The sequence below is a fragment of the Tachypleus tridentatus genome, chromosome 13 (assembly GCF_004210375.1).
Source record: "Tachypleus tridentatus isolate NWPU-2018 chromosome 13, ASM421037v1, whole genome shotgun sequence".
Taxonomy (NCBI): domain Eukaryota; kingdom Metazoa; phylum Arthropoda; class Merostomata; order Xiphosura; family Limulidae; genus Tachypleus; species Tachypleus tridentatus.
In genome coordinates, this window is record NC_134837.1 from 110,081,809 (window position 1) to 110,108,988 (window position 27,180).

A 27,180-nucleotide genomic window follows, 5' to 3' on the forward strand; every position below is an offset into this window, starting at 1 on the left:
AAATTCAATTCAATTAGTTGAATATAAAATTTAAAGTTTTTTTTTAATTCCAATACACACAGAATCAATACATTTTTGTGATAATCTGTAGAAAGGACCTTACCAGAGAACTGGGGATAAAAAAAATCATGTGCACAAGCAAGTCCAGTCAGTACTTTATGAATTAACTTCTTCAGCAACACATTTAACTGTTTCTTTTTTGACTTAAACTCAAACTGGAGATTCAACTCTAAGTTCAACACATTTATAAACCATGGGAAGGCAAATATTGAAAATATTAATAAATAGCTTATTTAACTGTAAAGATTAATACAGGATGTTTTTAAGGGCTTGAAAGAAAAAATCTGAACTAATGTACAAAGTGTGCTCAAAAATGATTGACTTAACCACTGCAATGTTACAGATTAGTGTGGAGTACGCTATGAACGTGGGAATTATTATAGGGTACTTAGCCTGACTTTACATGGATTAATTCAAATTAAAAATGTTATTTGCATTTTAAAGTTAAATGAAGAAACAAGATTTATTTTTCAGTCTTTGAATTCTGTGATTTCCTAGGTGTATAAACCCTAAATAAATGCAAAACCAGCCTATCAATAGTTACACATTTTTTGTAAAACAGAAATGAAAAGTACACAATTGTATAGTAATACAAGAATAACATTCCACAAGTGGGTATCAGTTTGAGGTACTCCCACTAATGGTTTCACCAGGCAGGGGCTGTGTTTGCTAATCTTCTCATCCTCCTGTAAAAAGTTATTGTAACAAGTCAACTATTATAACACTTAAAGTGAAAATAAAAGTATTCAGAATATTGTGTTTTTAATACAGAAAATTCTTGAATAGAAGAAATAATACATTTATACCACTAAATATCGTGTTTTCTTAAAAACAGTAAACATCAAATTTGTTTTTCAACTGATATTCAGATAATTACAACAAAAGGTATTTGCATATACCACATTGTTAATCAGTACATAATAAAAATAAACATTATTTTTAGAAGAACCAGTAATATGTATTCCTAAAGAAATACTTGTTCTAGAAAATGCACATGCTATGAAATGGTGCAAAAATCTGACAAGAAAAAAAAAGGTGCAGCTATTGCGAAATGTTGAGTGTTCAATACAGCTGTGTAAATCAGGGAATAAAAATATATTTTCACATCACTAGAAGGTTTATCTCTCTAAAAAGATTTGTAACTTATTACTACTGAACACTCACCTTGTGTTTCGGTCTTGATCTCTTATCTTTTTCTCCATTTCGGCATCAGTCAAGGTCTCAAGGAATGGACACCACTGGTCAGCTTCTGTCTGGCTCCGGAAAGGAACATCCACTGTAGGCAGCGGGGCCTCGCTAGAAATTAGACTGTAGCTACAGTAACATATTATCCATCTAAAATAAGGAATCTTGCAAAATGATTCAGAAACATTTCATGAAAAAAGTTTTACAATTTGACATTATATTTAGGCACTTCCTCAGTTCTCTGTTTGAAATGCTTTTCAAATTGGAAAATTACTTGTGGAATGTTCTGTACATATTTTTTAAACTTATGTTCCTGACTTTTTCTTTTAAACTGCAGTTCAATACTTAATTTTGTTACCTACAGCATTTTAAATTGAACACATTTTTAATACCTAATAAAGTACAGCATTTTGCAATAAAAATTTTACTTAATGTTTAACCCTTGCACAACAAGTTAGGGTTCAAAGGCCATATCATCATGCACTCAAAATTTTGAACAGTTTTATGAATTTGTCATAAGCTTAAAATCAAATTGTAGATAATTCAAACATATTATATATGTGTTAATTTCTTAATTTAAATACAGATTTTTAATGAGTTGTGGTATGTTGAAATTAGTGCGGTTTAAAATTAGATGTTAAAATATTAAGGCTTTAGCATTGTATAAATTAGGAATTCAAATTACTAATGTTATCAAGCTAGAACATAAAATTATAACATATTTTTATTTTGCTAACATATGGCTTATGTACTGAATCATATATGGTGGCCCTGTTCAGTTCTTTCCATTGTTTGAAACTGTACCTTATATACATGTACTTCAACATATGAAATGTGAATAACTAATCAATAGCTTAGAATGTCCCCAGAGTAATTTTCTCAGCCATTTTAATTTTTGAAAATGCTTCATTCTTTCAATTCAAGATTTCAATGAGGTGTCGTCTTTAGTCTGCTCGAAGTTTCATATTTTTTAAAATCTAAATAAATCTTAGTTACTAAGCTTTATAAATTATAGTGAAATTCTATGGTATCAGTGTAGTTACTTGTGATGTTTTGACTATTCAAAAGTATATATAAAACCTAAAAAATTTTTATATGCTCCCTGCACAAAAACTAAAAAAAATTTAGCAAACTATGTCCAGCAGCAACCAAATGCAGTTTGCAGCAAGAACAAATAACTGTTTGCTTTACTTCTTGATTTATTGTTCTATATTTTAAGAAAAAAGAAATTTAACAATTTATTTCTATATACATAATTATAATGTATAATAATTAAAATGTGACTATATATTACAAAATACTAGTCCAAGACAAGGAAGACTAAAGTTCAGTTTTATATCACTGGATATATGATCTGAGTGCGTTTACCGTGTCAATGTAAGCTATGTAATGTTAGGTAGGCATGACTGGAAAGTCAATATATATGTAAATATATAGCATTATGAGACTTAAGCTACTTAGACTAAACATTTGTATATAATATGTAGTCATTCTAGCACAAAAAATAATTTATATTTCTTAATTTTTTTATGATGAATACAAGGTTGGTTAAGTGTCAGACCCTACACAGCAAGAGTATAGAAAACAACAATATAAAGTTTTGCTGAAAACAAACGTTTGAAATGTATTTAGGAGGTTTGAGAGTTTATGCAAATAACATTTAAGATTTTGGGGACAATGAATAGTTTTTTACTCATAACATTAAATCACTTTGCACTCAGACTAATAATGAAACAGATTTATTTTCACTAACAAATCTTTAGTAAAAATATTTTGTTAAAAATTCTAATTTTTTGTACACAAAATTCTTGTAATCTTACTAAAAGTCTACCAAATTTTGTGAAGATGCACATGCTGTATCAGAAATTATAGTGCAAATGTGTAGACAAATTTGTGTATATTACACCATGGTGAAAGGGTTATTAAGAAACTTGTCCTTTCAGAACACTACCTAATTTACCATCAATCAACAGTGATGATGCATTACTACTATTCTATTATATTCCATTTTGTTATATTACAGTACATATAATTTCAAATTATATCACACTGTTAATTTTCTTGAAGTACCTTACAAGTTATGTATACACTTATGTTTCCTCTTTGGAAGTTCCTTGTGGCTTAATCCAAAAATTAGTAGGTCTGATTTAAACCACCATTTTATGTACATCTTACCAAATATCCTTTAAGTTACCAACTTGTTCATTCCCACAAACATTGAGATAATGTTCATATGCAAATTGAAAAGCAGAACCTGTTGAAATAAGAAACTTAAATATATAATGGTAGATATCAAATCCTACCTGAATGCATATGTCCTCTGGTGCCAAGAAAGCTGACCACGAATACTATAAGCTATTGCAGTTACAAACTCCCCACCTAAACCAAGTTCTGAACAAAGCTTTAAGGCAAACTGTTCAGGACTGTTTTCCTTTTCAGACATGTCCCATTCAAACTGATCAACCAAGGATATGTTGCCAACATGGATGTTTAACTACAAAGATTACAGAATGTATTACACATTTTTCTATTGGCTACTAAGATTCAGTAAGGCTGATTAATGTGAGGGATATAGAACTGAACTTAACATTTGAAATAAAAAAAAAAAAAAAGGTTACAAAACTGTGCACATGTACATTATTCTTTTAAGAAGTGGTTTCATGTATGTATGTATGTTGAAATTTATTCACTTTGATGTCATATATCCCTACTGATCAATCAATGTAACAGACCTTGGATGAGATGCTTGTACACAAATACATTTAGGCAATTCTATTTAATCTACTTATTCACTTGCATGAAAGAAACAGTTTTACAGCCAAACAAAATAAAATAACGTTATACATATATCAGAAGTAAAATTTATAACATGACAAAAATTTTAAACAATTTTGTCCTTTACCAAAACATGAATTTCAGTGAGGAAAAGACAATGTAAAGGCCTAATCTATTCTTTGCTTTGCTACAGATTAGCTTCACAAAATTTACATTTCATCAGTTCTGCCAAGTATATAAAAAGCAAAATTTATGAGGAAAAAACATTTTACATTAATATAAATAATTATGTTTGGTTGGTTTGGTTATACACTGCTTTACTTACCACTAATAATTTAAAATACTGTATAATGTAACATGCTCTCATAACTTATCTATTATTATTCAGAGAACTATCTGGTTATTTTTTTTTTTTCTTCACCAAACCAAACAAATATCTATTGATGTTAAAATTTTTTCTTATAAATTTTACCTTTTATATACCTGGCAGTACCAATGGGCCATAAATTTTGTGAAACTAATCTGTACCAGTGGGAGTAGTGAATCAAAGACAAGTTTAGACTTCCACATCACCTTTTCCTTACTGTTTGTTTTTTGAATTCTGCACAAAGCTACATGAGAGCTATCTGGGCTAGCCGTCCCTAATTTAGCAGTATAAGTCTAGAAGGAAGACAGCTATTTTTTTTACCAATAAATAGTGGGATTGACCCCACTAATGTCCCCACAGCTGAAAGGGTGAGCATGTTTGGTGCAACGGGAATTCGAACCTGTGACCCTCGGATTACGAATCGAGCGCCTTAACCACCTGGTCATGTTTCCTTACTGAAATGCATGTTTTGGTAAAAGAAAAAAAAATTAACAAATAATAAAAGATAAATATCATTTACAGAATATATTTTCTTCCAAAATATTTTAATATAACTTCCACAAAAAACATAAAGGCTATAATTTAGCAAACCTTTGTTACATTATAAAAATAGTTAAACATCTATCTTTTTCTTTATAATTTTGTATGTGGATGAAACCTTTTTTTTCCCCCAAAGCATCCACGTATGTAATCCCTATCTTCTAAAATGGTTTAAGCGTTAAAAACTGGATGCTACCTTAATACAGTAGACTGTATAGTTTACAAGTCTTTTAAGTTTCTTTTACCTTAAGGATAACCCTCTGATCTGTCTGTTCATCAAGAAGATTATCAGTGGGAAAAGCATCAATCTGTTGTCTTATAGACTGTGCAATAGCTGGAACAAAGGAGAGTGGTGGCAGGTCTAAATCATCACACAAAACTTCTGCAAACTGCTCAGGAGTGATGAGAGAATCTGAAACAAGCATTTGTTTTAATAATATATCTTTATCAAAACCATACAGTTTCAACTCATTAATTGTATAAAACATGCCAAACAAATAAAAAACAGATACATGTTTGCATGTAACTCACAATGATCTGCACTGTATAGCACATTTTCTTAACATTTAAATTTACTAATACAGTGCTGTATTGTAGGAGGTGAACTCCTCCCTAAAGTGGACAAAACACTTTTTAATGCATTGATATGTTAGAAGTATGAGATGGACAGTTGTGAAAAATAACCAATTATCACACACATTTATCCATGGATATTCAAAAGTACCCTGGGTATAAAAGAATGTACTGTGGAATGCCACATTAAAAATTGTCATAACTTAGTTTTTGTGACATCATAACAAAAATGATACCAATATGGCTTTTAATCAAGGACAGATTAAGGGTTTTATTGGCCCTAGACTTTTCAACTTACAGAGGCCCCCTTGAGACAGAACTTTTACATGCAATACATTTATAGTCATAGCTTAAGGCCCCCTAATTAGTGTGAGGCCTTAATCTGGGGTTCCTTTCAGTGCAGTATTATTTGTATGATTAATTTGGCATTGTGATAAAATATGCCATTTCTAGTCATGATTTTTAAAATTTATACCATAACACTATTTGTAATATTTCATTGTTTAAGGTTCTCTTTGGGAGAACAAGGTACAACTACGTCTTTTGATGTATTACTAGCTTTTAAGTCCATAAAAATGGTCGTGAAATAATTAACCCATTCTGACATGATATTAAATGTGGATATCTACATGTAACCTTGTCAAATATTTCACTCAAAGAGCTACATCCTAAGTTATTAGATCTGCAATAACATCATCAGATCTTGTAATATATTAACATAATATACACTGATGTAAAGTCTGAAGTAGGGCTTTTGTTATTTAATAATATTTACCTGACCAACATTTCATTTCTGTTCATACAAGGTTTATTATTGAAGTTTTAATGAGCGACTTAACACATATATCTACCAATGGTAGGAAGACTGGTTTTATATAGAACAAAATGATTTATATTGTGATGATATGAAAAAGATTTCAATGTTTGGAGAACTGACAATATGTGGAAGAAATAACTGTTTGTATAACACGCACTTACACCTCATTAAAAAAACTGCTTTTTGTGTATGTATTTGGATAATGCCAAGTGAATTTATATATAATTATTGATTACCTGTCTTCTCATTTTCCATCCGTAGCATTGAACAGCACAGTATGATAAAGTATCAGAGGCAAAATATCATATTTTGACATAAGATGAAAATGTTTAATATATGTGGTCATGTGTATGCTGGTATTTTTAATGCTTTTATGTATTTGTAGTTTTCTTTAAAATTAACAGTAATGAGTAAAGTTTTTAAAAATATTTTAAAGCCCTTTTTATATTGTTTCATTTTTGATGATCACTTTCTTCAGTTGGTTGGCTGACTGGCATCTATTGATGCAAAGCAACTAGGGTATCTGTGCCAAACGACTGGTAAAAAGTAAAATAATTAAAATATGTAAAAAGGAATCTTATTAAAACAAAACAAAGTCCAATTTTCTAATTAAAAACTTGAAGTTAAAAGACTAATATCCCTTAAATATTTAAAAACAAATGAAGTGGACAGTGTCACCATCGTCAATGACACTGTATAACATCAAAGGGGAACCCATGGTAAAAAAAATATCTGAAATGGTGCTGTCACTCACAATTGTAATGATGGCATGACAGTGAAATGTTGGCTACTGTGATTTGAGTGTCACACAGACCACACATTGGTGCATCTGTCCAAGATAAAAGAAAACAATGAGTTAAAAACTGCGACCAATGCGTAGTCTAGCCAGAACAACTTCCTCCTTGCATGAGCAAGATAGCAGAAAAGAAACAGAAGGTTTGATCTGCATAAGCTTTTTATCATGTTGCTCATTCGAAGTCAACTTCCAACTGACACAGAGCCAAACCTTGAATACAGGACCATAGTCCATGTATGAGACAGGCATGGCCGTGATAGCACTAGAGCATATATATATAAGCAAGCTCACTCCCACAAATACCAATATGGCCTGGTATACAGAAAACTGGATTGAAGTAGATGATAGAGAGAAATGGTGCATTCTGTTTTGAATATTGACAAAAACAAGGTGAGAACTAATGTGAAGAGATTCCAGGCCCAGCAGAGAGCTATGCAAGTCGGTATAAATAGTACAGTTCGTGTACTGCATAGTTTCTATGTCATCGATGGCAAGAGAAATGGCATACAATTCAGCAGTAAACACAGAAATTGCAGAGGTGATTCTGTGTGCAAACACCAAACCAGGGCAGAACCCACAGTGTCACTTAATTTCGAATCACCCACACAAATGGGAATTGAAGGATGATTCAAAAGATGTTCAGCAAATAGAAGGCAGTACCAATTAAAAGAATCTGCCTTCTTCAGATGACTCAAAGAAAGGTTACATTTGGGGATGGTAATAATCCTTGATGGGATGGGCTGATAAGTGGATACAGCAATGTTATCCAAGGACAGACCCTATTCACCTAACTGTGCCTGGATACGAAAGCCAAAAGGAACAATGGCAGACCATCTATTCTGAAAAAGCTTGGCCCACTGATAAAGGAAAATACAATCCCAGGTGGGATGCTATGGTAAGGATCAAAGTTTTGCAGTATACAGTAAAGACAGTTGCAAATGGCAGAGGTGTAGGGGAGGTTCATGAGACTCAGTGTGCAAACTCTAGAGTGGAGAAGTGTGAAAGGGCCATGTGCAGAAACGAAGCTCCTGGTGGTGAACAGGGTCCAACATTTTCAAGGCTGAGGTCCTGGCAGAGCTATAGACCAGAGACCCATAGTCCAGTTGAAATTGAATGAGGGCACAATAGATTTATATCATAGAACATCAATCTGTTCCCCAAGAGGTGGAAGAGAGGACATGGAGGGTGTTCATTGCTCTTGTGTACTTGACATGTAGCTACTTGATGTGTGGAACAAAGGTCAGCTTAGAGTCAAAGATAAGCCCTAAGAACTTTCCTTCAGGGACCACAGAAAGCACAACTTCTCCGAGACAGAGTTCAAGATTGGGGTGAACACCCCTTTGGAAGCAGAAGTGCATGCAAACAGTTTTAAAGCAAGTAAAGATAAAATTATTTGCTGTGGTCTACTTCAGTAAATGATTGAGGGCAGTTTGTAGCTGCTGTTCAATAAACCTCATGCTCAACGACTGACACGAGATGTAGAAGACCATTTGCAACTATAGGGGGGAAGTTGTCCTCTGATAGCATTAATTTCTATAATAAAAAGTGTGACATTCAAGACATAGCCCTGAAGGACTCCAAGTTCCTGCAGGAAAAAACAAAAACGGGAAAGTGTTGAACCCACATGGACTTAGAATCACTGGTCCATTAAAAATGTTTAATAAAAAAATGGCCACACAACTTGTATGAGTGGAGGTCTTGCAATTTGCCATACCTCCATACAGTATCATAAGCTTTCTCAAGGTGATAAAATACAGAAACAAGATGCTGTCATTTGAGAAGGCTTTTCTGATTGAAGTTTTATATTAAATCAGGTTGTCCATGGTGGAGTGCTGTTGTCTGAACCCACACTTGGTGGGTGAAAGGAGGTTATTTGATTCGAAGAACCAAACAAGACAGCATTAACCATCTTCTCCGAGATTTACAGAGATAACTCTCCATGCACTCATCCATCACAAACCTGTCATTTCTGTACAAAGAAAACTGCTGAAGGGTAGTTGCACTGGCAGGTTTCAGAAACGTTTCCTGTAACGAGACATACACAGGATGGTAAGAATCAATCAAATACTTAATGTTATCTATACTCAAACAAAAACACAACAGTTCCACTATCAAAGTGGCCATTTTTATTTATGTGGAGGAGATTTGGGCAGGGAGCCATTCTGTGTTCAACCACGTTTTTTTTTTTTTTTTTTTATTGGATGGAAGTCGATCGACTTTCATGGATCCTGCCATGGGTTGAGTAGATGGGTCTCTGTCTGTGGACAAAGGTTCCAGTAAGAAGTAATTATTTTGCATCTCAAGGGTACAGAAGAGGATGGACCTGAAGAAACATACAAACTCAAAGCCAAAGGAAGTGGACCCGGGCAGTCACTGGAAGGAGCGGAGGGAACAGAGACAAGGGATGTAGAATTGTCAACTGTTTTAACCCTGGAAGGCAAAAGACTCTTTAGATGTTTTTCAAACGACTCTACTGGAGGCACAGAGAGATCTGTTTGACTTCCACTGTGACAGTGGAATGGAGTGCAGCAGCATATGTCTGAGATGGAGTGGGGGACAATAACTTCTGTGCCTCTGGATAGGATATATAGTTTACAGTCTTCAAGTGTTGTACCACTTTCTCTTCCACCCACTAAGGACAAGACATAGAGTAAGAGAGGTGTTATTTACTACAGTTAACAGTGTGGTTCCAGTCAGGCACTCACATGTGTCATGATCTTTGCCACCAGAATGAGCACATGCTAAAGAATGATGACACGATGCCTTCAAGAGACCAAACTGCTAATACTGGAAACATATGAGGGTTAGGAATGTATGGCCATACCTTACAGTTCAGATAACCCAATTTGACTGTGGCAGGAGATTCAGCACACTGCAGAAATGCCTTGGTTGTAGAAATCTACAAGTATCTCTGACTCAGGAATGTTCTTTAAATCCATCTCAACTATAACACTTTTGAAATAACTCAAATTTCATGGGAGTAATCTCAATGGCTTTTGACTTCAAGAGGAGTTTGGTACATTGTGGTGAAGATGTTTCCACCAAAATGTCTCCAGAGCATAACTTCTTTACTGATTTGGGGAAGCCAGCAAGCCCCTTTAATCTCAATTGAATAGCAAGGGAGACATCTGACCTAAGGATTTCTCAGATAAGGACTGCATAATTAGAAACTGAAGTGCAAAATCTGACTGTGATGGTGACTGTACACAAAGCCATTCACATGTGGTAATTTTCTGATAATCTATTTCTCTTTCAATGTTTTCATTTTTATTTAATTTTTCATGAATGTGGGTATCCATAATAAAGGCAATACATTTCAGTGACCACTGACCCCCACTCACCATGGAGCCATATCAGAGGATGCACTACAGTGCTGAACAAAGACATTGCAGCAATGCCAGGGTTTCATGAGCACTATATCTGAACACCAACATTAGACATAATGTCCACAACACCTGTTGAGAACATCCAACACTGGTATTTGGCTGACCCTAGCTCAAGTGGACCAGCTGACCAAGGCCACCTGTCTAGAGGAATTCAAGGCCAAAGTGGTTTGTTATGGTTGAACCCCTCAACCACCAGGATCCTCTCCTCCCCTTCATGGGTTGCTATGCACACCAAACATGTCCCCTAACCATTTACAGGACTCCACCTCAAGGGGCACTTCCTCCAGCAATATAACTCTCCATGCACTCATCCATCACAAACCTGTAATTTCTGTACAAAGAAAACTGCTGAAGGGTGGTTGCACTGGCAGGTTTCAGAAACGTTTCCTGTAACGAGACATACACAGGACTGTAAAAATCAATCAAATACTTAATGTTATCTATATTCAAACAAAAACCCAACAGTTCCACTATCAAAATGGCCATTTTTATTTATGCAGAGGAGTCCTGCAGTGGAATTTCCATTCCTGAAGTCTATGTTTTAATACTTTCATATTCAAAACATGCCATGATCCATCAAGTGCCCCTTTCAACAGTTCATTCATAAAAAACTAAACAGATGCTGCATCCAGCATGTTTTCATTTGATCCATATTCATTTGTTTTCCAATGCTATTGTATACAAAGGATATCTCAATCATGGTAATTCTAAATCTCCAATCTTAAAAACAGCTTTTGATCTGAATGCAAGAATACTTTTGTACAACTTTATGAAGCCCCAAACAATGTCAAAATATAGTTATGATACATTCCATTTCACCATAACTTTACACTGGCTATGTTTATTAAATAGCTTGCCGATTTGCATGTTCAATATTATTTTAATATATACACAACTATTTATGCACACTAAGATACAATTGTATTGTAGAATGTTTTCAGTACTTCCAACTCTACTATATAGTATTTTTACCTGGTATCTAACTGTGATGCATAGTATATCTACCTTACATCAAACTGTGATTTATCTTATCTTACAACAAACTAGTAGAGATCTGAGAAACATATGCAGTCAAACTAGTATCTTTATTGCAACAGTATTTCTTTAAACATAGGATTTCTAGAATAATACAAAAGAATACTAATAGCAGACATCAAGATCTGTAAGTCTACTTGTCTTAGGCCTAAGATTTATTAAGCCTTTATTAAGCACAACCTATATTTGATAAAGAAATAAATTAACACTGTAAATTGTGCTTTAGTTTAGTTATGGCTAAACTTTACTGTATGTAATATTATGAATAATTAACCTTATAACGTTCCACGGTCTAACATAATGCCTTTTTAAAAACTGTTCAGTTTTTAACATGTTGTACAAAATGTCTACTAAAGTATATTTATATCCATTTTTTTGTTTAAATACATTACAACAAAGTGTGTTTGCATGTGCATTTCAATATTAAGGTGCATACACATTTTCAGGACACATAAAAACTCATAATTGAAATAAGAGGTAAGTAACTTATTCTAAGGTACCTTTACTTGACATCTGACTGTACTATATCATAAGCCTACCTGGCATCCACCTTTACTGCATGGTACACTTTTACCTATTTCCAAATACAGCATGGTAGTCTTATTTGATCAAACTATACTATGTGTTATATTTACTAGAAATCCAATAGTACAGTATTGTATAGTTAAAAGACATCAAGTTATAACTTGTCATAACCACACAACCCAATCTCTGTACTATAAATAAAGGTAACGAATAAGGCCCTAGCACCTTAGATTGTAAAGTAGTACCATTTTTGTTCCATGTAAAAGTGTCTCTAAGCTTGTGTCCATCAATCTCCATGTCAAGTCGGATTGGGACTAGAACTTCTGGCTGGGAAGAGTTTTCATGGATAACAGAAGGATCCAAATCATCATATCTAAGAAAATGAGACATTCACTGAAGATAATGGAAGTATTTTAGAAAAATATAACACAACAAATTATATTATTAAAGAAAATGTTATTACGTTTAATTAACATCAAATAATATTAGGCCAATGAAGTGTTAGTAAATTGTTACCTTTACTGAAAATAATAACACAATATTACAAAGCTGTTACATTTAATAATAATAAAAAAAAACAACGTTACATTGCTAAGCATCAGCTCATTACATGTAGTTTATCACTGTATTGTGGTACAAGAAAGAAAGAAACTCCAATATATAACACAAAATATTTAACCCATTTTAAACCATTATAACATAAGTAATTCATGAATCAATTTTTTTCTTATAATAAAAACCTAATTAAAATTTCAATATATATGTTCCAATTAGGAAAAGATTTTCCTCTAGATGAGTAAAAAAGAAAATTACAACCTCACACTATGTTTTTTGTTAAAAATGAGAGAACAATAGATTTAATTGCCAAAATGACAATGTTTGATAACCAAATAAAAATAATGCTATAGGAGATTCTTCTATGTAATGTCAATGATACATGAAAGTGGATTGAGTGGCTACAAACTTAACCCACTTCTTATTGTACACAAAAATATTGCCCATAGAAAGTATCCAATAACATGGAATATTTGAATGAAGTTTGGTGATTTAGTTAAATTATTCAACTTCAGTAAACAATATTAATGAGACCTCATTCATTCTATTAGCTGTTTCGTTGTAACTAAAAATATGAAAGACTGTATATAGATAAAAATTAGGAAAATTTAACAAATGTTTAGTTTTGTTAGCTGCAAATATCCAAATATTCAGATCTTAAATTAAACTTAACACGAAATAAAAAAGCACTATATATCTTTTCTGCAAATAACAGTTCTTGACATCTTTTAACTAACTTTCAGGAATTCTCCCAAAGAGGGTGAAATGTGCACTATTTTTATATTAGGTTTAACAGTGTCATCAAAAGACTACTTGCATTTAGTGTTGATTATTTATTCCCAGGCTACAATAGTTAAGAGTAGAGTAAGTGGTCAGCACAGAAGAGTAATTGAAACCTGGCTAAATATAGACATTTATGATGAAAGACATTTCTTTGAAACACAGTGTCATAGGTTATTTAATAGAAATAGAGTATAAAATGTAGGAGGAAGGTGGCTTTATATGTAAAATATGAGTTACAGTCTGCTCAAGTTGAGAATATCAAAGCTAACAGTAGTGAGGTTGAATCTATTTGGGTTTCTGTTAGTGGTTATAAGTGGAGAAGGAGTTTAGTAGTAATTTGTTTTAGACCACCAGATGAGACTGATAAAATCTCTATAGGAAGACAAAGAATCCAAATTTCAATAAGATTATAATTATTAAAGATTGTAATTTCAGACGTATAGATTGGAAAATATTAGAGTCAAATCGCGAGTTGTTTAAAAAACTGTTCATATGGATTTCTTAAACAATTTGTTAGGAAACCTACTAGGAACAATGCTATTTTATTGTTAACTCCTAGTATAGGGTAAAGGTTGGGAAAATACAAAGTGCAAGTGCTTGTTGCTTAATTGGATTTGATGTTTTGTTGCATGTGGAGATAAGGAATGATGTTTTGGTTACTGACTTCAAAAAAGTAAATCTTGAATGATGAAACAAGAATTATGATCTATGATGTGGGTAACTGAATTATAAAAAAATACTGATTAAAGGTGGAACATTGTTAAGTACTCAAGGTAAGCATGTTCCTTAGAGACAAGAGAGTGGCTGTAAGTAAAAAACAATATTAGCTCACAAAGGATATTAAAGATAAAATTGAAGAAAAACATTATAAATATAAAAAGTTTCAATTTACTGCAATGAGGGACTATAAAAGAACAAGAAATTTGGTCAAAAAGAAAACTTGAAAATCAAATAAACTATATAAAAAATGGTTTGGCTAAAAATAAAAATAGCAAGGATTTCTCAAAATACATTAAAGGTAAGGAACATATTAGTATGGGTGTTGGACCTTTCAAGGATGCGAACCAGAATGCTAGTATCTGACAACTATAGAATGGCTAGGTTAATACATTTGATTTTTCATGAGATTTTACTAATGAATGTTCAACCCTTCCATTACAGATTGGGGGGAATTCATCCAGTTTGCAAACACAAAAGTATCCCCAAGAGTAGTTATACTATGATTTTTAATAACATAATCATTTGTTTATAAAAATTTTGCCAGTTACTTGCAGAGTAATTTTCATTTTAAGATTAAAAATACTTTCATGTATCAGAAAATATTAAAATTTCACATGTAGAATCTCCATAACCTCTAGATAATTATCAACTATTTGTTAAGAAAAGGAAAACTTAAATTTGATCTGTTATTTTCATTATCAAATGAGACTCTTTATATGTGTTTGGTAGATTTGACCAATATCATAACCATCATAAAAAATTGAAAATATAAACTATGCTTGTTTAATTCTAGAATGACTACAAATTGTAACTAAAAAATACAAACATTTAAGCTATTTAGACTAAATATTTGTCTAAACATATTTGTTATATAACTATAACAACAGTATTGAACCAAATTTTCTAACAGAAATAAAAATGATGGTTAGAAGAGTTTATAAATGTCACTAATAAAGTGAAACAAAATGAGAGATCAAAGAGAAGGTTTACTTTCGTTTCTTATCGACATTGTAAGTGTGATAATTACATTTTCACTGAATTAATTCTTTTTAGTCATGCTGATACTTGCATATCAAACAAAGATAATTTTTTTAAAATCAATTTACCTTAGTGTAATTAATTAAATGAACATAGTTATACAAAAACTTTAGTAAAAAGTTAAAACAAATAGTTGTCCAGCGTAAATAGTTTGCATTATCAAATAGAAAAAGTACCACAGCTAAACAGAATGATTCTACTCTTTCGATAAAAAACCAATTTTAAAAGGTATTCAAGAGGGTCTCTCTATTCTGATATCAATAACTGGTAAAAAAGACAGGTTAACTGAATTATTATTTTATGATACTTGTATTCACAAGAACTTTACATGCATATAAAAAATTAAAACAAGCAGAAGTAGCATAACTAAAAGAAAGCATAAACATCATTATAAAAAAGTTTGCTTTCATATATATTTTTCAATCTCATTTTACTAAAACAAAAATTTTAATAAATATAGTGATACTCTAGGTATTGAAATAACATTACCTGGTTTTAGGATCTCTATTAAGTTCGGAAAAATTATATATAATTGGATTTTATCTGTTTATCCCAAATACTTTTTGAATAGTTCATTAAAAGTAGGAAAGGAATTAAAATTCTAAGCCTACAAATGTACAGCAAATATAATATGTTTACTATGAAACATTCTATAATTAACTTTTTTTTTTTGGCATTATCCTATGCCACAGTACTTTTGAGAGAAAATTTCTAATTTATTTTTTTACTTAATTTCTTTTAAACATGATCACTTATATTCAGCTAAACACAAATGTTTTCAATTCTAAAGTTATTTTTTCCAATTTTGACAGAAATTAAAATTAACTTGTATCTGTATTTTTGAAATACCTGGATCCATTAGCTTGACAACAAAAAGTTTGGTCCAGATTTAGAACTTATTAGCCAACAAATTAATAAAAAGCCTAAAAAATCTTTTCTCAACTTACACATGAGGAAATGTACGGACTTTCTTGTGACCACTTCTGTTCCTGTTGATAGGAGTGGAGCATGGTACAGCATCAAGATGATGAGAACTATTTGGCAATGCTGGCATCCATGTTGTTCTCTTGGATTTTGTCTCCCTGTGACATGTAAAATTGATAAATAATGCATGGTTTTCTTATAAATTTATTCTTTTAGTACTTCAAGAAACTAAAAAATAATTTTAATTTCACGATTAGTAACAACCATTAAGGTATATTTTCCACAAACATCCCTTTTTTATGTTAAAATCACAGATGTAATTACCATTTTCCTAAGCTTGATCTAATCAAGTCAAGAACTAACTTTGTATGTAGAAACATAATACATTTCCAACTCAACATTAACTATTAAAATATAAATGTGACACACAGTAATCCTAATTTAGAGTAATTTGTCATATATGTGAAATTAAAATGATTATTAAAATCTGTTATTACTTGCATTATGCACAAATGTATAAACTGACAAACTCTTGTATGGGTAAGGTCTAACTAAGCTGTACAGATATTACAAAACTATGTAATTCTCAAACTAAAATGTGTTGTTTCATTTTACAATTTGTTGGACAGATATTACAATAAGTCCAAGCTGATCAGTGAATTTTCTGTGCTTCCAAATCAAAGTGAAATGTAACAAAATTTATCTTAACTTTGATTAAAGAAAATATTACTCACCTCGGTAAAGGAGGTTCAGTACTTATTGATACAGCTTTATATCTGTCATCATTTCCCTCAAATATTTCATCAACTTCTATAGCTCGCAATAAGGTAATATTCGTAGCAAGACTATGAGGTCCCAAACCTGGATTTATACATTTTGTTATTATTAGGTTTAAGACTACAGTTTAGACACCATCATTTAAAAATGCATTATTCATATACATTGGTTAAAAAAAACTAGCAAAAATTAATTGTTTAATAAATACTCATATCATTAATCAAGGTATGCCTTCAAATCTGATTTTCTTATTACTTACAAGAGAGTTGAATAGAATTCCTTTTCATACTAGTTTGGATTTTAACAGGATCTATGCTACGATACAAATAACAAATTAAATAAAACTGAATAACAAAACAAACTTTGTTAACTCACCTAATGAAGCTATTTTTTTCCTTTCATCTACTGTCACCAAACGTCTCCACAAGGAGGGGTACTTTTTATAAAGAGAACCCCTAAACATTCGAAGGTAATTTCCCACCTAATTATGATAAATGTTATAATACGAAAAATGAAATTTTAGAAAATCAATGTATGAAAATATAAACATATTTATGAACTTTATTTTTTTTTTTTCCTAATATGCCTCATGCAACTTCTTTTTCATATAAAATGGCAATATTTAAAAATACACTTTGCATTATGCTAATTGTATAGGTCTTCATCATTTATATACCTTCTAAATTCTAACATTGGTTATGGTTACTTACATTTGTTTTGTAAAAATGTTATTAATTACTATAACATGTTTCTTGTACTTTATTTTTGGTCATATACATATGTTAATAGGCTACATTAAAAGGTAAAACTTAATTATCATGATACATTCAATTCAACCATGTTAAAGTATTATTTTATCAAAAAAAATTACTTAAGTGTTTCAATTTAATGTTTATGTTAATTTATAATCTTCATTTTTTTGGGCACCTAAAGCAATGAAAAAAAATACTAGCTAGACTGGTATATATAAGAATTAATAAAAAAGTAAAAATAAAGGATTCTTGAAGCAATCATAGCATACAGTGTAAGTTGGCATAACATAAGTTACTTTGGATTATCTTAGTAGAGTCAACTATTATAGCATATAGACAACATGGAACATTTTGTTTTTTTAAATTGTTCTTAAGTGGAGTCTCTCAGTGAAAGAAAATGTTGAAGATGGTTTCAGAAGTTCAGATCAGATGACTATGGCTTAAGTGATGTGCCACATTCAGGTCATCTTGTTCAGTTTAATGATGATTTGCTGCTGGCTGCACTTGATGAACAAAAAGGAAAATATAAGGTCACCTTTCAAGTTTTAAGGAAACCATCAATTTCCCTCTAAGTGTTTATAAGGTGCTGACCTCCACAACAGCTAATGGAAACATTATTCCATAATCTAATCACCCCATTAGCAAAAATAAAATTGTTTTAATTGAAGCCTTCCATATTTTTTAGAAAGCTTAAAGTAGTTTTACTTCATAGTTTAACACAAAGAAGCCAGTCTGTATTCTATCTATCTCTCATATAATTGGCAAACTTCAATAAAACCAACTGTAATCCTTCTCTTCTTGATTCCTGCCTATCTCCATAATGTAACCCTGTCATCCAGCAGAATCATTCTATCAAATCATTCCATAAGTAATGTCCAAAAATTTAATACAGAAAGTGCATCATCATTTCTGTCTTTGCAGAAGGCTTTAATGACTCAAATATGTAGTAGGAAGTGTGTAAAAATGTTCAGACAAATAAAAGAAACTAACCCAACTCCACTTTTTAAATCATTAATCAAATAAACCCATATGAAAATGGATGTATCTGAGAAGCACATTAGGCATATAATGCTTTATAAGTTTAAAAAGTGCAATAAAGCAGCAGAATCTTCATGAAACATTCAAGGTGTTTATGATGTAGAGTCTCTCAATGAAAGAAAATGTCGAAGGTGGTTTCAGAAGTTCAGATCAGGTGATTATGGCTTAAGTGATGTGCCACGTTCAGGTCATCCTGATCAGTTTAATGATGACTTGCTGCTGGCTGAACTTGATGAAGATTGTATTGTAACAGTTAAAGAACTAGCACAGAAGCTTAATTCAACCCATTCAACAGTTTACCACCATCACCAACAGTTTGAAAAGGTGTCACAACTTGGAAAATGGATCCCCCATGATTTGACAGAAGCCAACCTTAGAGCAAGAGTGAACATTTGCACTTCTTTACACTCTTGTGAACGTAACTCACCTTTTTTGGGCAGGTTAGTGACTGGAGATGAAAAACAGATATATTATAAAAATGTTAAGTACTGCAGACAATGGCTCAGTGCAAGTAAATTGGCTAAAGCACAGTCCAAAATGGACCTCCACCCTAGGAAAGTCTTGTTAAGAGTTTAGTTGGATATTGTTGGCACAATCCACTTTGAGTTGCTGCCACTCAGTGTAACAATTATATCAGACTTCTATTGTCATGAGTTAGAGCACTTGAATGTTGCACTGAGAGAAAAAAAGGCCTGCTTTGATCAGTCATAAAAGTGTTATGTTACACTAGGATAATGCACAGCCCCATACAGCAAGGATCACATCTGCAGAGACTGAAGAGACAGACTGAAAACTTTCATATCCTCCTTATTTTCCAGATGTTGCCCCACCTGATTATCATCTATTCTGAAGTTTGCAGAACTATCTTGATGAAAAAGAGCTTGGAACACATGACAATGTCAAAACTACCCTCTCCAGATTCTTTTCCTCCAAACCCAAGAATTTTATAGAAGTGACATTCTGAAGCTTGTGAATCATTGGCAGGAAGTAATTAATAATAATGGAACATACATTATTGATTAACTATCATTAAAAGCATTTGAAATCCTTTCTTTTTTTCTGAACCTGAGATTGGACATTACTTAAAGGATGACCTGATAGTTGCCTTCCTCCAAACTTTTCCAAAACGTGAATAACCTTTCTTAAATAATATGACCAACACTATAGGTTATTCTTAATAGGACCTAACTTGTGATTACTAAACAGATAATTATTTCTTAAATTTTTAATCAATACATTATAAGACATTCTCAAACTTTAGTAATTTTACTGCTAATTACAGAGCACTGCCTTGATGATTTGTGTGACTTACCCCTACATTAATAAGTTCATTCCTAGCTGTATTAATTGTGGAACCCTAACTAGAAGAACCCATGTGGATTACCTTGCACTTTCTACAATTACAAATAATTTGCTAACTATCTGTATAGCTTACTAACTCTACTAAGTGTAAATGTAATTTAAATCAATAGCTCATTTCTTTTGCAAAAGAAGAATCAACTGTACTGTGTACATGTACTATAACAGTGGTTGGCATTCCATCTAAAATATAACAATATAAAAATATAATTTATTTGTGATCAAGAATACAATTTGAGATTTACTTTTTCTGGGGGAGAGGGGGGAATTCCTATACACATCCAAGGCACTGATTTGTTGTGTAGTTTTATAGCATACAATAATTGTATAAAACTGGTGCTTTTTGAGGAAACAAATGTTCCCATTTGCCAATAATTGGCAACCTTGTTTTTGATACAATAAAATGGATTTATCTTTATATGACACAGAGACTTATTAGATTTTATCTACGAACACAACTAAAATTTTCCATTTGTTAACTTTACTGATTCTATACAACAATGTTTAAAATACTGCTTCATTCCATCAGCAATTAACTGTATAATAATATTAAAATATAAATACTTTGATATTTATTATACCTTTAAATAGTGGATGATTCCCTACATGATTCCCTAATAAACTACGATATGAATTTTAATATATTCAATTATAAATTACCTACATTCTTGTGTACAATAGTTATAAATAATGGTAATAAAAGTTTCATATTGTATTCTATTCAAACATATCATAAATAGACGTAACGTGTTGACCTAATAAGAAAGCGTGTCATGTGTTTTCCTTAAAAAAATCAACGAAACTGTAAGTGAAAATTTCAACTACAGTTTAATAATACTAGTAACAGTTCTAGCAATACAGCTGTGTTACTGTATTGTAGGCCTATATTGATTTTATGAGCTTAAAAAAATGAAAGATCCGTGATTAATAATACAAAATAACAGTTTACCTCTGATCCAATATAGTAATAGTCTCCTCCTTCCTCAAGTTGAAATGCTGTCGGCTTCTCTCCAAATGTTCGCATTGTCATTTTGAAAGATTAAATGAAAATATCTGTTCACAAAGACCCTTATTCCCTAAACACAAAATAAGTATAATACTACAAACACTTATCAAGTACCACAATATCGTGAGCTGCACATCATACTACGCCACCAAGCGGGGTATAAAATAATTACTGTCGTACCAAAAGAAAATTTTCATTCGAGAGACAACGGCCTTTGTACTTCAGGGTTAATATATACAACTGTTTGATATCAGAATATCCGCTAACTTAAAAAATTACTTGTAATGTTCTATTTTTCGAGTCTACTGCGCCTAATAATCTATAGATTATTATTGTTGTTTCATTATTGTTCTAATATTACAGTACAGATATAATATTAACAATACAGTTATACTAACATATGACATGTATTACATTTATATGCGATATAAAAATAAAGAGAACTACAATATATTTTAGTTTGGTTTTTCGAATTAAGAACAAAGCTACACATCTATCTATCTATCTATGCTTTGTCTACCACGGGTATCGAAACCTGGTTTTAAGCGATATAAGTCCGCTGACGTACCGCAAGGGTACTGAGGGACTACGGTATGTTTCATGATTAGTTAAAAAAACACATAAGCCACTCAGTGGCACACCGATATATCTGCATACTTATACTGCTAAAAATATATTTTTGATACCCGTGATGGGCAGAGCACAGATAGCCCTTTTTGCTTAATACACACAAACAAACAAAACACATACACGAATATAAAAACTGCTAATAAACAAAAATAAGTGGATAGGATACAAAGTTAGTGTTAAAAACAAATTGTAAGACTGTATCTCAAGACGGCTGATATGGGTATTAAAACATCTATTAAAATAAACTAGAGAATAGCGATTCGACCATTTTAGGCTGTCTTCAGGTTAACAAAGAGAGTTTGCAACTGACAGTTGTATGTTAAGTTATTAATTAGTATGGGTATAAGTGTGTGTGTTTTCTTATAGTAAAGCCGCATCGGGCTATCTGCTGAGTCCACCGAAGGGAATCAAATAAAGGTGTTCCTCTATACTGGTTTAATTTTGGTTTTAGTTGTTGTATAAGTACGGCTTCCTTGATTTTGCGTTTGTTTCCCTATTTAGTATGTGGGTGTTTTATTCGGTTATGTTATGTTTGTTTGATTTGCAGTGTTCAAAAACGTGTGAAGGTGTTTTTTGTGTTTTTTGAATTTAATTTCTATTTTTCTGCCTATTTCTCCAACATAGAAGTATTGGTTGTTGTTGCATTGTATTTTATAAATAATGTTGGTGTTGTGATTGTCAGTGCAGTTTTTATCATAATATGGACTTTGTTTTGTACCTGGTTTTTGAATAAATTTGGTGTTTGCTAGAATGTTGTGTTTTGTTATAAGATTTTTTTCCAAATGTTGGTTATTTTTTCTCTGGTGTCAAGAATATATGGTATGCAGTAGTGTAAAGTTTTGTAGTTTGTTATATCTTGTGATTTATTATTTACTTGTTTTGATTGTGTTGTTGATCTAGGTGTGCGCGTATACTTTTTTCCACGGTTTTTGGAGGAAATTTGTTGACGTTGATGAAGTGTTGTTTTATTTTGTTAAATTCATCATTAATTTTACTGGGTGAACATAGTTTTGTGGCTGTATTTATTTGGTGTCTTAGTATGTTGAGTTTTTCTTTTGTTTCATGTGCTGAGTCTCAGGGAATATATAGTCCAATATGAGTGATTTTTCTGTGGATTTATGTTTTGAATTGTGTATCGATTCTTGTTATCTTTAGGTTGAGAAATGCTGTTTGGTTAGTTGTTGTTTTTTTCCTGTTCACAGGTGAACTTAATGTTGGGGTGTATAAAGTTAACGTGGTTGAAAAACTAAGTGTGTGTTTTGAAGGTGGAATTCAGTAATTGTATCGTCAACATATCTGTACCAGTATAGTGGTTGGTGTAAGGCTGAATTGATCGCTTAAAATTCAGTCTGTGTTATTAAAATGTTGGCTAAAACTGGTGACAGGGGATTGCTCATACTTAAGCCATTTATTTGTAGGTAGTTTGGTCATTGAACATAAAGTTAGTTTTGGTGGAAGTGAATTCTATAAGGTTTGCTAATTGGTTGCTGGTGATGTGTATCCATGGGTTAAAGTTCTGGATATAAAATTTTAAAGCTGTCTTGCAGGCTTTAGTGCTTGGAACTTCTGTGAAGAGGGAGATTGCATCAACACTGGCCATTAAGGCTTTATTGTTTAGTTGGTCAAGAATAGATTTAAAGTTTAGAGAGTTAGAAAGGAGCCAACTGATGTTACATATTTAGAACATGTTCACGCTGTGTATTTACCAAGATTGTAATTGAATGATTCATAGGTCGACATTAATGGTCGTAGTGAACAATCGAGTGATGTTTGGAGATGCCGTATAGTTGCATGATATTTCAGAGTACAGGAGTGTTAAAATTGAAAGTAGATGTGTCAAGTATATTGATATGATGTTCTATTTGTCTCTATTTATTTCTGTACCTTTTTCTTTAATGTGTATAGCTTCCATATATCTTTTCTTTTTAAATTATTTGATTGTTTTAAGGCAGAAATTTCAGTTTAATGACTGTTGAGGTTTCATGTTTATATAGGAACTTATCTGCTGGTACGGTTTTGTGTTGATCATAGGTATATAATACACTGATGTATTTCATATGCGCGTGTGCAAAGGTTTTTTGGGTTCTTCTGTGAATGCGTTTCAACATTTATTTCAAATTATTTGGTAGAGAATGTTTTTGATGTGTTTGTTTTGTTTTGGAATTTCGCACAAAGCTACTCGAGGGCTATCTGTACTAGCCGTCCCTAATTTAGTAGTGTAAGACTAGAGGGAAGGCAGCTAGTCATCACCACCCACCGCCAACTCTTGGGCTACTCTTTTACCAACGAATAGTGGGATTGACCGTCACATTATACACCCCCACGGCTGGGAGGGCGAGCATGTTTAGCGCGACGCGGGCGCGAACCCGCGACCCTCGGATTACGAGTCGCACGCCTTACTCGCTTGGCCATGCCAGGCCATTTTTGATGTGACACACTTCTCTTGTTTTGTTGTCTCTGGTGTAGCATTGTTTTTATGGCAATTTTATTTGGGAATATGAATAATAATTTAATGGTCTTTCAGAGTTTTGCTTGTTTTTTCGTCATGTTGATTGTCAGATGAGATTGTTTAATGGATTTACGAATCTTGTATACAATTGTGTTGTTTATGAAAAGACTGTGCATTCTGGGCTTTTGGTGTATGGTTTTTGGGCTTTGTTGCTATTTTCATGGTTTCATTTTTTTGTAATTTGGAAATATTTTCGATATAATACTCGTGGTATTTGTTTCGTAGCAGTAGTGTTTTAAAATTAGTTTGTGTTTGTTCGTATGGCATCCTGTGTGGAGCGGTTTCGATTCATTCTCTTTAATTCTTTTGCTGCATGGGGCAAAATTAACCATTGTACGAATAGTTTCTAATGTGTTGTTCGCTGGAGAAATGTGTTGACGAAGAAATGATGCGAAGTTAATTGATACTATCTATGTATTCTTCGAAGAGAAAGGATGGGTACAAGACGATTACGTCTAAGGAAAATAAAATGGAACAGCGTATACTGATTTTATAGAAGAGTATATTTTTTTCTAATAGGCACTTAGTATTGGTTAAATGTGATGGAACATCCCTTAAACGTGGCTTAAACAGTTAATCATGTAACTACGATATAGTTTCTGTTGCAGAGTCATACGCTGCACTTAAGGTTAAATTTTGTTTATGGTCTTTAAGAACTATATATTTCAGGCATTCAGCTACATGAAGGAATCAGTTATGTTCGTAATTCTTCCGAGAAAGTACTTTCTTCTTTTAGATCTTTCAGTATCTTTTTTTGGCTTCTTCCTTAACCATTTTGGCTAGATTTTTGTTTAATTTAGCATTGGTAGAAGTGTCTTAAAGATGTTCCTCAATTTCACCTTGGTAACTGTTTTGGATTAAGACTACAAAACCTTTTCCTTTATTTGATCCTTTTATGATTAGATTGTCATTTGTTCGAAGCTCTTTTATAGCTGTTTTTTTCTGCTGATTAGATGTTATGTTTTTAATGATAATTTTCATGTGTTGCTAGGATGTTTTTATTATTTATTTTGTTCTATGGTTGTTGATGTTTTTGGCAATTGATACTTTTGTGAGATTGTTCGTTTTTTTAATTTCGAGTAAAACTACACGAGGGCTATCTGCGCTAGCCGTCCCTAGTTTAGCAGTGTAAGACTTACAGGGAAGGCAGCTAGTCATCACCATCCATCGCTAACTCTTTTACCAACGAATAGTGGGATTCACCGTAACATTATTACACCCCCACGGCTGAAAGGGTGAGCATGTTTGGAGCGAGTCAAATGGTTGATTGCTAATTTATAGGTAATTCTGATTATTTTCTTGGTGATTTGTATCCCCTGTTGGATGTCGATTGGTAAAAGATCGACGAATGTTGTCAGGGGTATCATCGGTGTGTCTTCTGTGTGGTGTTTTTCTTTTTTATATGTTCTGTCAACTAACACTACCTGTAGCTATTTCAAGTGATGTTAAAAAAATCTCTTGATGGATGTTGTCTGTAAGTCTATTACTCAAAGCAAAATTTGGAACTTTTGCCAGATGCGATATAGCGCTTGGCTGCAGTTTTATATCGTTTTCTATTTTGATTGTTTTTGGACATGTTCTGAGTCTTGTAATTATGCAATAGCGTTTTTACTTTTAAATGCTATTTGGATAGTAAATTTGTTTATTTTTTATTTTTAATGAGATTTTATTCTGTTAATTTGTAGTGAAGTTGTTTTCTTCGATAATTCGAACCTATGACTTCTCAAACATTGGTTTTAATAAGACGGTGTTGATTACTCACTGTTTTGTGGTTTCTTTATTGGCAGATTGATAGTCGAGTAAGACTTGGATTTCTGTTGTATAATTTTACTTTTTCGTCATTGTCGTGGAAAGCCTATTCCTTTTTCTTTTCTGACCAGTTTGTTCGTATGCACGAGGTATACTTCTGTAGTAATACGACATTTTTTGTCGATTGCTGGGAAATCTTTTGTTGTCTTTCTTTTTATATCTCATATTAAAGTAATACATGTCATATCTTATTATAGCTGTATAGCTAGTATTATATCTATACTATAATATTAGAATAATCATTAAATAAGATAATCCATACATTGTTAGACTACATTACGGCAGATTCGAGAAATAGAACATTACAAGCAGTTTTATATGCCGACTAATATTCTAATATCAAACAGTTACGTACATTATCCGTGTGAAGCCGCAAAGATGAAACGTTGGTTATAACGAAAAAATAACATAGAAATGTACGTTATACTTGTGGTTATCACAGTTGAATACAAAACTTTAGCTAATTGTTCTTTTACGTCAAAGTCTATTCTTCTGTACACTGTTATTACAATACAGTCTGTGATAATTTCACTTTAACAATCGCCACTGCAATCTGATGCAATCGTACTCAATTAGAACAATGAGAAAGATTCAGAAAGTTCTACTAATATGATGTAAGAATACAACAACTGCTATCTCATAATAATTGAATGTACACAATACACTACGCAAATAATTACATAAACAAACATGCAATAAACTCTCGTTTCTAAAAATAACTAAATATAACATCCACACTTTATAGAGTATCCAAAGTCGTTATAGTGTCCTCCAACACATTCTCTTCTAAACAAAAAAGTCATACCAAATGATTATTGAAAATTGAAAAGGGCTTTCTATTCATAAGTCTACATGTTACCACCGTTGAATAAGCTGTCCATGCATCTGCTGCCCCATCTTGCTAAATATATGGTTCTATATGAAAAATTTTATTTTATGTACAATGACAAATCTGCCCATTGAAAGAAAATATAAACATTGAAAATCAGGTAAAGTTTTTATATTATTTACTAGAACTGTTAAAACTTCATCAAATGTTACAAATTTCAAGGTGATAAATTTTCCACTTAAAATAGTTAATCAGTGAAATTTTCGTATTTTCTACCTAATACACTATATATCTGAGACCTTATCTATTATTCTTGCTGAACTTGAAACCTTATTATTCTTGAGTTTTACAATTTTTTACAAGTACGTACCTGCATTCAATTTATTTATTTC

General features: G+C 32.1%; 1 protein-coding gene across 1 annotated transcript; it reads right to left on the reverse strand.

Annotated features, from left to right (window-relative positions):
- Nucleotides 1-24: 24 nt before the first annotated feature.
- On the reverse strand, nucleotides 25-21,162 carry Snr1 (SWI/SNF related, matrix associated, actin dependent regulator of chromatin, subfamily b, member 1). The gene is made up of 9 exons (XM_076484151.1): nucleotides 20,955-21,162; nucleotides 17,232-17,337; nucleotides 16,814-16,940; nucleotides 16,103-16,237; nucleotides 12,305-12,432; nucleotides 5,173-5,339; nucleotides 3,549-3,739; nucleotides 1,225-1,356; nucleotides 25-746 (listed from the first exon to the last, which is right to left on the reverse strand). The coding sequence occupies exons 1-9, from the start codon at nucleotides 21,033-21,035 to the stop codon at nucleotides 707-709; spliced, it is 1,107 nt and encodes a 368-aa protein (XP_076340266.1). The 5' UTR covers nucleotides 21,036-21,162; the 3' UTR covers nucleotides 25-706.
- Between the last annotated feature and the right edge of the window lie 6,018 nt (nucleotides 21,163-27,180).